The sequence below is a fragment of the Leptinotarsa decemlineata genome, unplaced genomic scaffold (genome assembly GCF_025532065.1).
Source record: "Leptinotarsa decemlineata unplaced genomic scaffold, Ldec_3_MD MMD2_tig00000008_RagTag_RagTag, whole genome shotgun sequence".
Classification (NCBI taxonomy): domain Eukaryota; kingdom Metazoa; phylum Arthropoda; class Insecta; order Coleoptera; family Chrysomelidae; genus Leptinotarsa; species Leptinotarsa decemlineata.
Window position 1 is genome coordinate 12,492,380 of NW_027412537.1, and position 16,015 is coordinate 12,508,394.

The following is a 16,015-nucleotide window of genomic DNA, read 5'->3' on the forward strand; positions in this document are numbered from 1 at the left end:
GGTACATTTGCTCATTCAGCGATTAAAAGCTCTCTCAATTGAAACGTTGTGTGAAAGTTCCCCATATGCGGAGTAATTCTTCGTTGAAGCATGTCCCACACATGCTCGATGGGATTCAGGTCCGGTGATTGTGCTGGCCATGGCAATACATCAACTCCTTCGTTGGTGAGCTAGTCAGTCACTAGACGCGCGACATGTGGACGAGCATTATCGTGCATTAGGTGGAAGTTTTCACCAACAGCACCAGCAAACGGACGGACGATAGGTAGAAGAATGGTGTCGAGGTACTGTCGAGCTGTGAGGGAGCGATTTGGAAAAACGAGATCGGTTCTGCCGCTATCATGATTCCGCCCCATAGCATTACTGTACCACCTGGACGTGTCTCAAACGTTCATTATTTCCAGGTCATCTCCACAGTCTTACTCGACGAGAATCTGGATGAAATCCAAATCTGGATTCGTCTGTAAACAAAACTGTGGCCCAATCATTTGCATCCCAGTTTTGATGTTCTTGGCACTACTCTAATCTTCTACCGCGATTGCCTCTCGACAAAGGTGGACATCTAAGTGGCCTTCTGTTGTGGAGATCTGCTTCATGCAGTCGATTTCTGACAGTATCACGACCAGTGGTTACCTGGTGCATCTGCTGCAACACGTTAACCAACTCAGGTGCTATGATTGTCGGTTGTCTTCTTGCGGTTAAGACCAAAAATCGGTCTTGAACTGCAGTTGTAGCGCGTCCTCGTCCTTTATGTTGTTCGGCTGGACTGCCAGTTTCACGGAAACGCCGCCACAATCGACTGATAACACTTCGGGAGACCCCCAAACGAAGAGCTACATCATTTTGTCGCATGCCACCTTGAAGAAGCCCTACAGCTCTATTCATCTCAGCCAGTGGTAAGTGATGGTGTTCCATGTTAAAGTACAATATTTCCAGTTTAATTGCTGAGCAAGAACTGCATAGAATGTACAAACTCGACACTTTCAGATCATTCATTTTAGCCGAAAACCTACAGTTTGTAAAAAACTTGATAAAAGATTAGTTACCGTTTTTGCAGGCTTCGTTCAACCCATATAAATCTACAGGGTAGTCGAGTGTACCAATTTAATCGAAATTAAATGACCTCATGCATTTATTTTTATGATATTTAGTATGTTATAAAAATATCCCTAGACTTTTCCGATGTGTGTATATTTCGGGATGTTTCGGTAATATTTGATTATAATTGTCCGAATTATTACTTTTTAAATTACGGCCCTGGAAATTGGTTAACTGAGTTGAATAAAAACACAATAGCAACTTTCACGTCTCCCTTTGTACCGTAGAGTTTTTCGAGAGTTTTTTTTAATGTTTAGGTACCTATTCATATTTTTTTCATTGCTCTGAGCGTTTTCTACAATGAACTACGAATAAGAAAACCTTTTATGATTATCTGAAACATATCTACATCAAAAATATATTAAATGTTTTTAATAGGCATGAAAAGGAATGATAGTAATAATGACATCCGAAACGAACACTATAATTGTAATGAAAATTGAAATGAAGTAATTTATAGACACAAAAAAAATTATTGACGGAATAAATGTTCGAATTGGAGTTTATCCATTTCGAGACATTTTTGAACTCGGTTTTTCATATTATTTATTGCCCTTAATACACTTATTTGCTGCATTGTTGCGAAATCATACAAAATCCTCAATCTCGAGTCTTCCACATTTTCTATCTCTCTGCCAGCGTGAATCCTATTTTTCAATATTCCCTATAGTCCAAAATAGTAAGATCTGGTGATCTTGCAGACCATCTTATTGGCCCATTATTTGTCTCGAAATGGAAGGACTCCAGTTAAAACATTTATTGGGCCATTAATTTTTTTGTGTACATAAATTACTTCATTTCAATTTTCATTGCAATTATAGTGCGTTTCGGATGTTATTATTGCTATCATTTTTTTTTCTGCTCATCAAAACACATATCATATATTTTTGTTGCAGATATGTTTCTGATAATCATAAAAGGTTTTCTTTTTCGAAGTTCATTGTAGAAAATGCTCAGAGCAATGGAAAAAATATTACCGAAACATCCCTAAATATAAAATAAAATTTAATTTCTCAGTATGAAGTGAACGTCTACGATCCAAAAACTACAACAAAAAATACAGGTCCGTATTTGAAAATTCAAAGATGAGGGTGGCCCAAGTCAAATGACACCCTGTATAAAAGATTCATGGGCATATTCTGATAGCCCACATCAAGTGCAAATAGCGAAATGTTGACAGATTTTCAATATGTCTGCGAATAAAGAAGATATAGACAAAAAATAATTTGGGATTTTTTGGTTTTTCCTGTAAATCTCCACAACCAAAAGAGCTACATTCGATTTTTTTACATCATTGAATAGGTCTCTAAAATACGCAACTTTGCCACAATTTAACCGATACTCTATCTCTTATCGACTACGAGATACCCATGTACAGAAACGAATTTGAATAGTCCTGTACAAGAGGAAAATGAAAATTTCACTTTATGTTTTTTGAACAGACAGCGAGTAACAATTATCAACATTATATTTAACTTGATTGTTGAATTTTGTATTGGGGCTAAGAAAATTTTTTCTATACAAACACAAGTATGGTAAATACAAGAAAGTACTTATTTGCAAATCATCATAAATTTGGACAAGATTTTCATTTGAATCTCAGCCTTGATAAGAAGAAAAAGAATTACATTGTTTTGATTCAAATTGATAATTTTACCATACAAGTTTATGAATTACCTAATTTTCTGGTATTTCTATGATTTTTGAAATACACCGAATCTTGAAAATTCCGATCGAGACGGGGGGCGACTACTTTAAAACATGTTTCGGATACGTCTTCCCTCATCAGCGCAAAAAGTCTACTCGAACACGTGTATCTCGTCCAAATCGAAAAATCAGGTATCTCGAACACAACCAGAACCCAAATATTTCGGTGCGAGAATTCACTATTACTTTCAAGTGTTCGTTGAAGGTGGATATGCATTCCGCGACACGAGGAATATTTTTCTGTATTATTTTTAGCTCGAAGATCGTACACGCGCTTGTTGAGGTAAATTGGCAAATTGAACTAGCGAAATCGTGACCTTTACCTACGCCAATCACTTGCCCCGAAGCTTTTGTTTATTGAAACGACCGATTCAAAGTTAAAAATAGTTGCTCATCTATGTAAACATTCAATTACAGTTTCGTAACGTGAAGCATTCAGCAAACAACTCGAACCAATGCAAACCTATTTTCGGTGACGTAATTTTGCATTTTCACAGGACAAGCATAGTAGAAGCACATAACTACTAAATTTCGGTAATAAGCAACTACTGATTATCATTATTGGTCTGGGTAGGTTATGTTATTAACTTTCCGAGCCACCTAAGGAACATTATGGCTATTTGCAGTCACACTAGCAGAATACACGAGTTATGAAATATGTGATTCACTCAAATGAGCCGTTTCGACTATTCAATAAAAAAATTCACGTGAATATTCAAATATCCGTTTCTAGTTTTTTGGGACTAGGACTATGGCAAGTGTATGATTTTAAAAATTATTTAGGCATTTGGCTTGGCAACATGCGTAAATGAATAACTTGCTGTAATATCGGGCTATTCAGCTTTTCTTGTCCTTTTCTAATGACTGGTTTCGAGCAATTCATCATTAAATACGAGGTGTGTTGAAAAAATAAGGTGAATTTCAATTTTTCTCAAAAAATATTTATTTATGCCTCAATTTCTATTTTGTCTCCTTCGAAGTAGTCTGATATAATACTGTAACGAATCTGAAGTCGCCCCTGACCGATATGTCGGCCAGCGAACAAACACATGACATCACCGCGAAAGAATGCAGTCGGCAACTGCCGGTGAAACTCTAGTGGAGTAGAGAACCGACTACAGATTTATAGAAAGAACCGTTTCCTAATGTAAGCTCGGCTTCCCGACCCAAGAGGGAGTTCAGAAAGTGAATCGTGCGGTTAAACAAGGAATTCAAATAGTGGAAATAAAATAAGCGTTAGTTGCTAAGTGTTATAAAGCTTCGAATGGCGAATAAACGCATTGGAGTGAGCCAATCCTGAAAGATTCTGCCAGAAGTCTATAAATCGTCTTGCCATCCAGGTGTTCAATGTGAGTTTGGCAAAGCCTGAAGCGATGTCAATGACAGGTTCTGGTCTGATGAAGCTGCTTGCAGTACCTCCTTTTGCAAAAGAGTCAGCAACCTCGTTGCCTTCCAGGCCAGTATGGCCAGAAATCCAGACCAGAGACAATCTGTTGAGTCTTCCTATCGAGGAGAGTCGTTTTTGGCAATTTGCTACCAATTTAGACGTTGCTCGGTAGGAGCCAAGAGATTCCAATGCCGCTTGACTGCCCGAGATTATTTTTTTGACACACACACAATTCAATAGCGTAAATTTCCGCTTGAAATACAGTCGCATAGGTTCCTAGGCAGATTGATATCTCTGTCCTGGGTCTGCGACTGAAAGCACCTGCACCAGAACCTGAAGGTGTTTTTGATCCATCTGTGAACCAACAACTATCTGCTCTTAATATTTCCTTCTCCCGCAGTATCCAGTTCTCTCTACTCAGGAACAGAACTTCATAAGGCAGTTCGTACTTGACAGTTGGAGACATAAAGTCAGAGGGCATTCCCAGAATGCTGTGACTTCCAGTGTCAACCAGCAGTCTGTTGTACTCTGCATTAAATTGATTTGTGCAATTGGCAATGTGCGCAAGTCTCTATGCAGTCCATCTAGCCTCTTTATCCAGAAAGGATCTCCATGGCCGTTGACGGTGTGATACTGATGGCCAGACAAGCCTGTCAGAGAGCTTCGCCCGAGCCGTTTTCTGTAAAGCCTTCTGCCCCCAGGCAATTGCTCCATAAGTGGTCATTGGTCTGACAATCATTACAGTCTGGCTTTGTGTAAAACTTCTTCCAAGTGAGCGTTCCAGGTGAGTTTTTCTTCTAGGAAAATGCCAAGATATTTCACCTTCGTTCCAAATGGAATGATGTCACCATTGAGGGGAAAGTGGCGTTAAATCGTCCTCCTGGTACTAACCAAGCATCCTCAGGAGATCATTATGACTAAATTTTACCACTGTTTGCCTAACTACTAACCGGTAGTCAGTGTTATTGCTTTTCGAGTTTGAAAGCCGTGGATTTTTGGAATTTCTTCCTGACGTTTCGCTGGCGCGAGTGACTAGCTTTTTCAGAGGTTTAACCATCATGGCTTGCTGTCCGATGACTACCTTTTCGGCTTCGTAAAGCGTATTTTTGCCTTGTCAGGTAATCAGTTGTATTTGTACCTGTATTTGTATCTGCATTTGTACAAAGGTAGTCATCGGACAGCAAGCCATGATGGTTAAACTTCTGAAGAAGCTAGCCACTCGCGCCAGCGAAACGTCAGGATGAAATTCCAAGAATCCACGGCTTTCAAACTCGAAAAGCAATAACACTGAAAACCTCAGTCGTGAAAGTCTAAACCATTTTGTACTTACCGGTAGTATCTAACTACTACCCAACTACTAACCGGTAGGAGTTAGGTACTACTAACAGGTAGTAGTTAGACCACTAGCATATAAAAACAGAAACATAGTGGTAAAATTCAGTCATAATGGTCTCCTGAGGACGCTAACTTGGTTAACGAAACGCGCGTCGAGAAAACGTTCTTTGTTCTGGTGTTATTTTCTAGTTGCCTTGGTGTGAAAGTTGCAGTGAAAGATAGAGAACGAATCTCGTTCGGCTGTCGATGCCGAAGCTATAGGCATTGCAACTGGGGGCCTTGTAGAGCCTCGCTTATCTTTGATATTGAAGGATTGAGTTCTCCGTCGATCCCATAGATGGCGTCTCCGTACAAGGTGATATGTCTACTTACTCAGGCTTATCTTTTAAGGACACCTTGTTAAACTGATTTTCTTGCAATTGCATTATCTTTTCATCATAGACTCTGTAGTGAGATGTGTTGCAGATGCCATTGAATGTCCTTGAATGTGTTTTCTGAAATACGATCTACTGATTCGGGTTTTATAGGTGGCGCGGATCAATTACATTATTCGTCATCAGATTTTAATAGTCATCTGATAGTGATAAGAATAAGATACATTGTGGATCGTATATCTTTAAGATGTTTTTATGGCAGATTTTTATTTATAGTTATACTGAAAAAAAATCATTTAGTAGACACTACTCCAGGTTATGGACAGAATATATGTTTTCGAACCATTTTTGAATCGGGAGACGGGTATGTTATACAAACCAATTCTTTTTGTTCAGTTTTGTACTAATCATTTTCTCAGTGAACAACTATTTTGCAAAGAATTAACTGTTACATTGCGACAGATTGAAATTCATCGTTAAAAACTCGAGTGCGAATAAATTGAAAGGGTGCGTTTTTTATTCGAAGTGAAAACATTTTTTAAATCTCTGAAACAGTAGTGTCGTAATATGAGTTATTTGAATCATAATACAGGCAGGGTTATTGAAAACGAAGCAAGGTTAATTTCTCAAATCTAGCGATTAAAAAAAATATCGCTTGGACCCACAGATTTTCACTTTCAACCTTACAATTTCCACTCCTCTAGCAGGGTGCAATACAACCAAGGTCATTGATTCCTCTTTTCAACGTTACCTACTCCTTTGGACTTGAGGCTGTTCAACTTAGTTGTTTAGGAATTAGTCCAGAGGATTTCCTGATGATTCCAACTTGGTTCACGAGACGTGCATTTAGTGTTATCTTAGATCTGATTCAAAACGTTAGTTATATCAGAAACTGATAGTACACTGGTATAACATTACAGATTCATGTTCCCAGACCAGGTCGTTAGCCGATCCAGCCTGCTTACTCAGCATTGCGTCATATGCGAACTTATTTATACACCTTGTTTTCTTATTCATGTCATTCAATTGTAGTCATTTGCCTTAAATGTACAAATAAAGTTTTTAAAAAGTCTCAAAGCAAATCCTTCGAAATAATGATCCTACCGACTGCGCCAATTATACGCCAATTATACGGGTGTACTATCAGTTCCTGATATAACTCGTTATTATCTCGTGTATGTTGTATCTCGTGTATTGATAACACAGCATAATTGTCATATTTTTTAAATCTCCATTTTAAAAGTCACTCCTGAGAAAAAAATTAACATATGTGGACTGCTGAAAAGATTAGGCGTATGTTAAAATTTCGCGGGCTACGTATATTAGATTAGCGATTGTTTTCATATTGGTATACTTGTCTCGAACAAATGTTCACAGAGGCATAACATTGTTGTTGAGAAGCATAAAATTTAGAAATGTTTTGAAATGTAAATTCATCTCATTGTTTGAACAGACAACGTACAACGATTTTCTAGTACTAGCTTATACTTTGTGTCCAAGATAAGAAGGGCTATCATAGAGAAATCGGAAACCGTCATAGATACAAATTTGGTTGAGTTAGGAAGAACTTTCCCGTTTTAGATCTAACTTAAATGATGTTTCAAAATTAAGGAAATTCCGATTTGTTTCGGAAGAATTCGAAAGAAGTCGAAATTCACAAATTCCGTTTTCATTTTTTCTGACGCTATTTAAGCTTTCCAAGCTATACAAGACGACCTTTAAGGATGTTTGATCCGAGAAATCTTCACCAATTTTAAAATCTTATATGGACCGGAAAAAATAATCGCCTGGTATAAATTAGCCTTTTTGGTAACAACAACTTCACTGACCCTCCTTATCTTGGACACATTCTATATCAGTTGTAAATTACGTGGGATTATGTTGTTTTTTCATTGAAGTAATATAGTGATACGAAGCTTCTTTGCTTTGTTTTTTAATCATGTGTTGCTTTATTGCTGCTATAAAAAACAATTCCGGCGACATATGGATTTACTGATAAATTTCGATATTATTATTACTGCCTAATTAGTTGTAGGTAGCGATATCGTCATTTACCGAATTACACTTTTCAATCTTTTTACAAGATAAACATCGGAAACACTCTTTAGATGTATTAACCTCTGAAGAAGCTAGCCAGTCGGGCGAAACGTCAGGAAGAAATTTCACAAATCGACGCGAATAAAAATAGTGACACTGTATCAGATGTGATTCAAAGTGACTCATCAAGATGAATATTATTTGTCCCAAAATGGAACCCTAATAATGTACGCGATCTTTTGAAAAAATAAGGTAAATGGTAATATTTTACCGGCTACGTACATTAGATTACCTGTTTTTAGTTTGTTGGAGGCATAAAAGGTAGACGTATTTTGCGTGTTCGGCGATTATCTGCTATCAAAAAAAAATAGGTCAAAGAATTTGCATCAAATTTTGTGTGGATTTAAGTGTTCAGAAACACTTGGGATGTTGACAGTGACATACGGTGATTGTACTCTGAGTCGGAAAAATGTTGTGGTACAAGCTCGAGTAGATGTGAATAACGAACCTGGACGCCTCAGCACATCAACAAGCGATTAAAATGTTGAGAAAGCGAAGAAAATTATTACGGAAAATCTTCGAATCACTATGGCAGAGCCCAGGAGAGCCAAGACAAAAAACACACCTAGTTTGATCAAGTGTCAAGGTTTTGATAACTGTTTTCTTCGATTACCGTGGCGTGGTGCATATCAGGAGTTATTGCCTCATGGTCGCACGGTCAATAAGGAGTATATCTTGAAGTTATGCGCAGCTTCCGAGAAGCAATACGAAGAAAACGTCCAGTAATTTTTTTGCCAAAAAACAACACCGTTATCATGCATCAGCCACCTTATTCACCAGATTTGTTCTCCTGCGAGTTTTTCCTGTATATGTGAGAGGGACTAATTTGAAGAAATTGACGAATAAATAAATATTTATTGAAAAAAATGAAAATTCAACTTATACAACAACATACATCGTATTTTACTTCTTATGCCAAATTCATAGTGCTTGTCAAGCAAGATCGTTTTGAAAACAATATAAAGCTCGACTCGAATTAAAAGAAAAAAAAACGATGAGTTTTCACATTTTTCAATAGCTATTATATAAGTGATTTTTGTTGACTGCAAAAAACATGCTGATTATTCGTAACTATATTTCTATCTAAATGTGATGCTACTTGATTAATTCATTTGTTTATTTGATTCAAAACTACCAGGTAGAAATCATGCTGATGTAAGGAAATGTTTTAGTAAAAATTGATGACAAATTTTTTATAATGGGAAGATATAAACGTTCAACTGATTATGATTTGAAGATCACCATTGAATTACAAAATTTTCTTTGATGTTTTTGTTTTCTGACATTAATATCTGCAACATCTTTCTTTAAAATTTGGTTTACTAAGGATGTTTTTTAATTTAGTAGAAAACATTCTCCAAAAAAATGTATTAATCATATGGTCTATAAGGTAGATTATGTACTGTGCATTTTTCAGAACCACAAAAAGATTTTTTCTTTATTTCGTATTTTAAAACATTGAGAACATTCATTTTCGAAACATATTTGGGGAAAATGTTTTAACTGAACTTACTGTATTGAATTTTGGAGCAAGTCATAACAAATGTGTCATTTTTCAGAGTTTTCACAAAGATGGTTCTCATTGAGAATAAGTAAGTAAATGCATGGACGTCGTTGCACGTGCATCCAATATCCTCTTGCTTATATATTATTTATTCACTGAAAATAATTACCTCAATCTCTATGAAAATCTACACAACTTTCAATAATACTCTGTTCTGTTCTCGAATGACAAGCTTCAACATCAAAACTATATTTCTCAAAAAATCTACATTCCTTGCAAAAATCATAAATTTTCTCCTAACCTCATTTCAGCAAGGGATTTTTTTCAGAAAGCATGCTCAATAGATGGCTGTTTTTCTCGAATATAATTTTTTCCTCATTTGTAACTAATGACCAATGTTTACGCAATATCTACCGACCAGATATGGTTTTATTTCGTTTTTTTTATTAATTATTCTGTGAAAACATGTTTTATATTCTATTTTCCTACTTCTATATGAAAATTACACATAACCCAATTTGAGGTTGACATTTCTTTCACTGGAGATTCAACTGCACTGTTGTTTGCAATAATTGTTATAAATCTCTTTGTTATACTTGAGTCAAATAGAAAAATTGATAATAATGGTTCAGCAGGATGGCCAACTCTCTACCCACTTCGAAAAATATTGTTTACATCTAAAAGTATTTGTTTCAATGATCAAAATAACCTTCATATAAATATACTAGTTTTTTCTTCTGAACTTTGGTTTGGTTTAATTTTGAACAATCAACCTTCTAAAAAACGTATCTATTTGCATAATATCATCATCAATAGTACGTAATAGTGAAACATTTGCAAAATGTGTCTATTTTTCACAATCAAAGATATCGAACAGGCGAAGAAAATATCCCACTTCCTAATTTTGGAATTATTAAATTGACCTCAAAAATAATAGTCTGGTTCACATGTACCCGATTTAGCTCTTTTTGGTGACATTTTTCAGCCCTGTCCAAAAATTACGACCAAGGTGTCATTCGATTCGTATTTCTGCCTAGAAAGTTTACACAACATCAACTAATAAGTAAAAAAATTAATACATCAAATAAAAACACATATATGAGCATGAATACTTATACTATTTCTGTTATACTTCCTGCTCTTCATTATGTCGATATCACTTATTCATTTTCTCCTTAAAAAATACCCTAAAAAAATCCTCCTCCCCAAAAATTCTCTTTTTCAAATTATATCCCCTAAAATTAGGAAGGAAACCCCCCAAGTTGGCATCACTGGGTGTCGGATTGTTGAAATAGTGGTATGAATGGGTTTTCTACACACATCGGAAAAGTCTAGGGATATTTTTATAACATACTAAATATCATAAAAATAAATGCATGAGGTCGTTCAATTTCGATTAAATTGGTACACTCGACCACCCTATAGATTTCTATGGGTTGAACAAAGCCTGCAAAAACGATAACTAATCTTTTATCAAGTTTTTTACAAACTGTAGCTTTTCGGCTAAAATGAATAATCTGAAAGTGTCGAGTTTGTACATTCTATGCAGTTCTTGCTCAGCAATTGAACTGGAAATATTGTGCTTTAACATGGAACGCCATCACTTACCATTGGCTGAGATGAATAGAGCTGTAGGGCTTCTTCAAGGTGGCATGCGACAAAATGATGTAGCTCTTCGTTTGGGGGTCTCCCAAAGTGTTATCAGTCGATTGTGGCGGCGTTTCCGTGAAACTGGCAGTCCAGCCGAACAACATCCAGGGCAAGGACGCGCTACAACTGCAGTTCAAGACCGATTTTTGATCTTAACCGCAAGAAGACATCCGACAATCACAGCACCTGAGTTGGTTAACGTGTTGCAGCAGACGCACCAGGTAACCATTGGTCGTGATACTGTCAGAAATCGACTGCATGAAGCAGATCTCCACAACAGAAGGCCACTTAGATGTCCATCTTTGTCGAGAGGCAATCGCGGTAGAATTAGAGTGGTGTCAAGAACATCAAAACTGTGATGCAAATGATTGGGCCACAGTTTTGTTTACAGACGAATCCAGATTTGGCTTTCATCCAGATTCTTGTCGAGTAAGACTGTGGAGACGACCTGGAAATAATGAACGTTTGAGACACGTCCAGGAAGTCCACACATACAGAGGTGGTACAGTAATGCTATGGGGCGGAATCATGATCGGCGGCAGAACCGATCTCGTTTTTCCAAATCGCTGCCTCACAGCTCGACAGTACCTCGACACCATTCTTCTACCTATCGTCCGTCCGTTTGCTGGTGCTGTTGGTGAAAACTTCCACCTAATGCACGATAATGCTCGTCCACATGTCGCGCGTCTAGTGACTGACTGGCTCACCAACGAAGGAGTTGATGTATTGCCATGGCCAGCACAATCACCGGACCTGAATCCCATCGAGCATGTGTGGGACATGCTTCAACGAAGAATTACTCCGCATATGGGGAACATTCACACAACGTTTCAATTGAGAGAGCTTTTAATCGCTGAATGGGCAAATGTACCTCAACAAGACATTGACAATCTCATTTTGTCGATGCACGATAGATGTAGGGCCGTAATAAACCAGCGTGGAGGCCATACTTTGTACTGATTCCAATTTTTTTTTATTATGATTTTTTTTCGGGGTGCCAAAGAAGAGCCATTTTTTTTTAGTTTTGCTTATATGCGCACTCAGTATTTTTGACCATTTAATAAATTTTGTTGTAAGTTATATTCGTTTAATAATCACCCGTCAACTTTTTTTCCCTAAAGCGATGTAAAAAAAATTATTGCCATTTTTAAAAATATCCCTAGACTTTTCCGATGTGTGTATTATAAATACTGTTTTATTTCATTATAAACATGCGGAGAATTGTGTTTGCATAAATCAAGGTCGTGACTGAAAAGAATGATCGAATTATTATAAAAAGTACAAATAAACAAATTTACAAGGTGTATGGTAGGCATTCACACAGTTGAAGGTCGTTGATCAGAAACGAAAACCACTGGAACTCATTCGAATAATTACGAGATCGTGGAAGCTTTCCTTGGCCGCATAATATGCAATTAAATTAGTTATATGAACTGAATTAGGATGATACATATTGAGAAGTTGCATTTTTATGACGAAAGTTATTGTGGAGGAGAATCAGTTTTTTATCGACCTTCTTTTGGGTATCTTCAGTAAATTATCGGGGTAAACTAAAGATTTGCCTTTTCTACACGTAAATATATAAAGTTGTGTATTACAATTTTCATTACAGTTGGATTTTCAAGGCTCTACTCAAACTGAACGTTTTATCTTCTTGTTTGTTCTTTTATACCCTTATACGCCTTACTTCAGGTATTTGTAGTCTCCTGTTATAAGAATGTCTCTTTAAATTTGCCTGTATTTGGGTTACATCAGTTAATATCCTTTGTGTTGGAGTTTCTCTAGTTTCATTGTTTCTAGGAATGTGTATTGTTTTGTGTAGTATATTGAATGTTAGGTCTTGTGTTTTGATTTGTATATGTTCCTCGATAAATGAATTATGACTTTTGAATTTATGGATGTTTAGGCTTTCCCAGATGTCCATACGGTTTCCTTTATTGACTTGTTTTATGAAAGTTATGTTTGTTCTGTATAGCGTGTGTTGAGAGGTTTATATTTATATGTTATTGGGTTTATGTATGCTTTTTGTGCTCGTCGTATCTTTGAATTAAGTTGTAGATGAGTAGGTACGGTTAGAGTAATGTAGATTTAGCTAGAGTGAAACCTGTTGAACATTTACTCAAGACTTTCGTTCATCTATAATAATAATAATAATATTTATTTACCATTTGTGATACATAGCGTATATATGGTAAATCAATGATTATTTACAAAAAACAGTACGTCACTTATGAATAAAATTATGGGATCAAAGCTTGAATAAAAATTAATATTTGCATATACAAAGGTATAGATACATATAGATATATAAAATGCTAATTAAAAAATGAATAAAAAAATGTGGCAATTTTGCTTGCCGTGGTCAAATAAATATTCATATGTATATATTTACATATATACATATATTTACAAACAGGTACACACATATTTAAAAAAAAACGATAAAATCGCCAGTCAGAACACTGAAACTCAAAACAGCAAGTGAAAATTTAGAACGATTATATATCTTATTATCCTTCTGTGAGAGAATCCTCTAAATATTCCTTATGACTGTAGTAACATTTGTCCAGTAATAAGTTTTAAACGTTCTTACTGAACAAAGTTGAAGAATTCAATCTCTTTATAGAAAGTGGCAGTCTGTTATAAAAATTTATGGCATTATATAATGGAGATTTTTTGAAATGATCACTCTTATGTGAAGGGACCCTCAGAGCAGTAGCATATCGAGTATCACGACCGTGAATGCTCAAGTTCATTATATACAAGTCAAGGTTCCAGTGCACAAAAATGACACATTTCATTATATAAATTGCGGGTGCAGTCAACAAGCGTTCTCTTTTGAAAACGGGTCTACAACTTTCTTGGTACCCCAGGTTGAATATCAATCTTATCAGTCGTTTTTGAGAGATGAAAATTCCTTTGCACATCTCCAAGCCATTATGCATTCGCAAAGTAAACATTTAGTAAACCAAACCTATCTAAACAATGTTTCAACTGTTTGATCGAATAATAAGCGGAATTGAGTTTACTGCACACTTTTTGTATGTGACTTCTCCAGGTGAGATTCTCATCTAAAATAGTTCCAAGAAAATCAACTTCTTTTGATATTTTTATGTCATTCAAAGTGACTAAATTACAACAGAAATCCTTCCTAACAAATGTTTTCATCAGCACTGACTTAGATTTATTTATAATCAATTTGTTACGTTGACACCAACTACTGAATTCGTCAATAACTAAATTAATTTTCATCGATAATTCATTCTCATTTTTTCCAGAAACAGTGATTGTAGTATCGTCAGCGTACATAGTTATGTGACAATCTGATATGAATTCAGGCAAGTCATTGATAAAAGTCAAGAATAACAATGGACCCAGAACAGACCCTTGTGGAACACCTAGTTTCACATCATAAGGAACTGATGTAATTCCATTACATTTAACCACCAAACTACGGTTTTCCATGTACGATTCTATCCAACACAACACATTATTGGGAAAGCCCATTACTAGTAATTTTTTCAATAGAAATTTGGAAGAAACAGTATCGAATGCTTTTGATAGATCTAAAAAAAGTGAAAAAACCAGGTTATTATTATCCACTTGTGCATAAATATAGTTCAATAGTTGATAAGATGCAGATTCAATTGATTTACTCTTCCTAAAACCATGTTGATTATTGCAGAATAGGTCATTTTGTTCAATATACATCAAAATTCTATTACCTATTATTTTCTCAGAGTTTTGAAAAGGATGAAATCAACGAAATCTGCCTATAATTGTCAATTACTGTTTTCCGACCTTTTTTGTGCAGTGGAAAGACAAGAGCCCTCTTCAATTCATCTGGGAAAAAACCCCCATAAAAGGACTGGTAAAGCAAAAAACTAATGGTTCAATAATTATATCAATAATTTGCTTTACAGTAACAATAGACATATCATCAATACCAGCTGAATTTTTGTTCCTTATATTATCTAAAGTTTTCAAAACTTCAAGCGGTGAAATTTCTGAGAGATCGAATTCATTTTGAACGACAATATTCTTGGCAAAAGTACATGGTAGAATTAAGTTACATCCAAAATGATCCGAAATTGCTGATGCAGCCGCTGAAGAGAAATGCCTAGCAAACAAATCTGCAACCGTATGTTGATCTTCAATTTCTTGATTGTTATATTTCAAAGCTATACATGCTGGATTTTTATTTTTAGTTTTTTTCCCAAGTTCATTATTTATGATAGTCCATACTTGTTTAGTTTTATTGTTGGAGTTATATATTTTTGCATTATAATAGTTGGTCTTTCCTTGTTTGATTTTTAATCTGTGATTTTTCGGTTTTGCCCTATCTACCTCACTCTATCCTAAAATAATTTCCACTACAACTTAAAATTATTTTGTTCATGGAAAGTAATGAAAATAGATGTCACTGCATCGATATTTTTTGTCACAACTCACACCTATGGTTTGAACTTGATTCTGAATCGCTCATATTCATTTCAATTGAGAAAAACTTATAATCAAAAATCTTCGTCAGTCCAATTGAAGAATCAATATTTCATCAGTTCGGACTTCCATTGTCTAATATAATATAAAATTGATAACCCTGAAAAAATTAAAAAAGATTAACCGAAGATAACAACTTTATTAAACAAAAAACTGAAATTACAAAGAAATAACATACAACAACAACTAAACAAATAAAAATTGAAATATTAAGAGCTGAAAAAAATTGAAAAGTTGAAAATATTAATGACAAAAAATGAAAAAATAAAAATTTAAAGATTTCATACCAAGTTATGTCACAATGTTTCGATTGTTAATATTCACAATCGTCTTGTTAATAATATTTTTAATTTTTAAATTTTT

At 35.4% G+C, this 16,015-nt stretch overlaps 1 protein-coding gene across 6 annotated transcripts in view; it reads left to right on the forward strand.

Annotated features, from left to right (window-relative positions):
• Acsl (Acyl-CoA synthetase long-chain) overlaps window positions 1–16,015 on the forward strand; it is a 63,778-nt gene that overhangs the window by 16,123 nt on the left and 31,640 nt on the right. Inside the window, exon 2 of one of the 6 annotated variants that reach the window (XM_074171084.1) lies at window positions 9,558–9,590. The exons of 3 other annotated variants lie outside the window; for them this stretch is intronic. In XM_074171084.1, coding sequence (XP_074027185.1) covers window positions 9,571–9,590 — 20 coding nt within the window. In that variant the 5' untranslated portion in view covers window positions 9,558–9,570. Of the gene's footprint in view, window positions 1–5,987; window positions 6,266–9,557; window positions 9,591–16,015 lie in introns of those variants that run through there. 2 more of the 6 variants (XM_074171082.1, XM_074171083.1) reach the window with 2 other exon arrangements.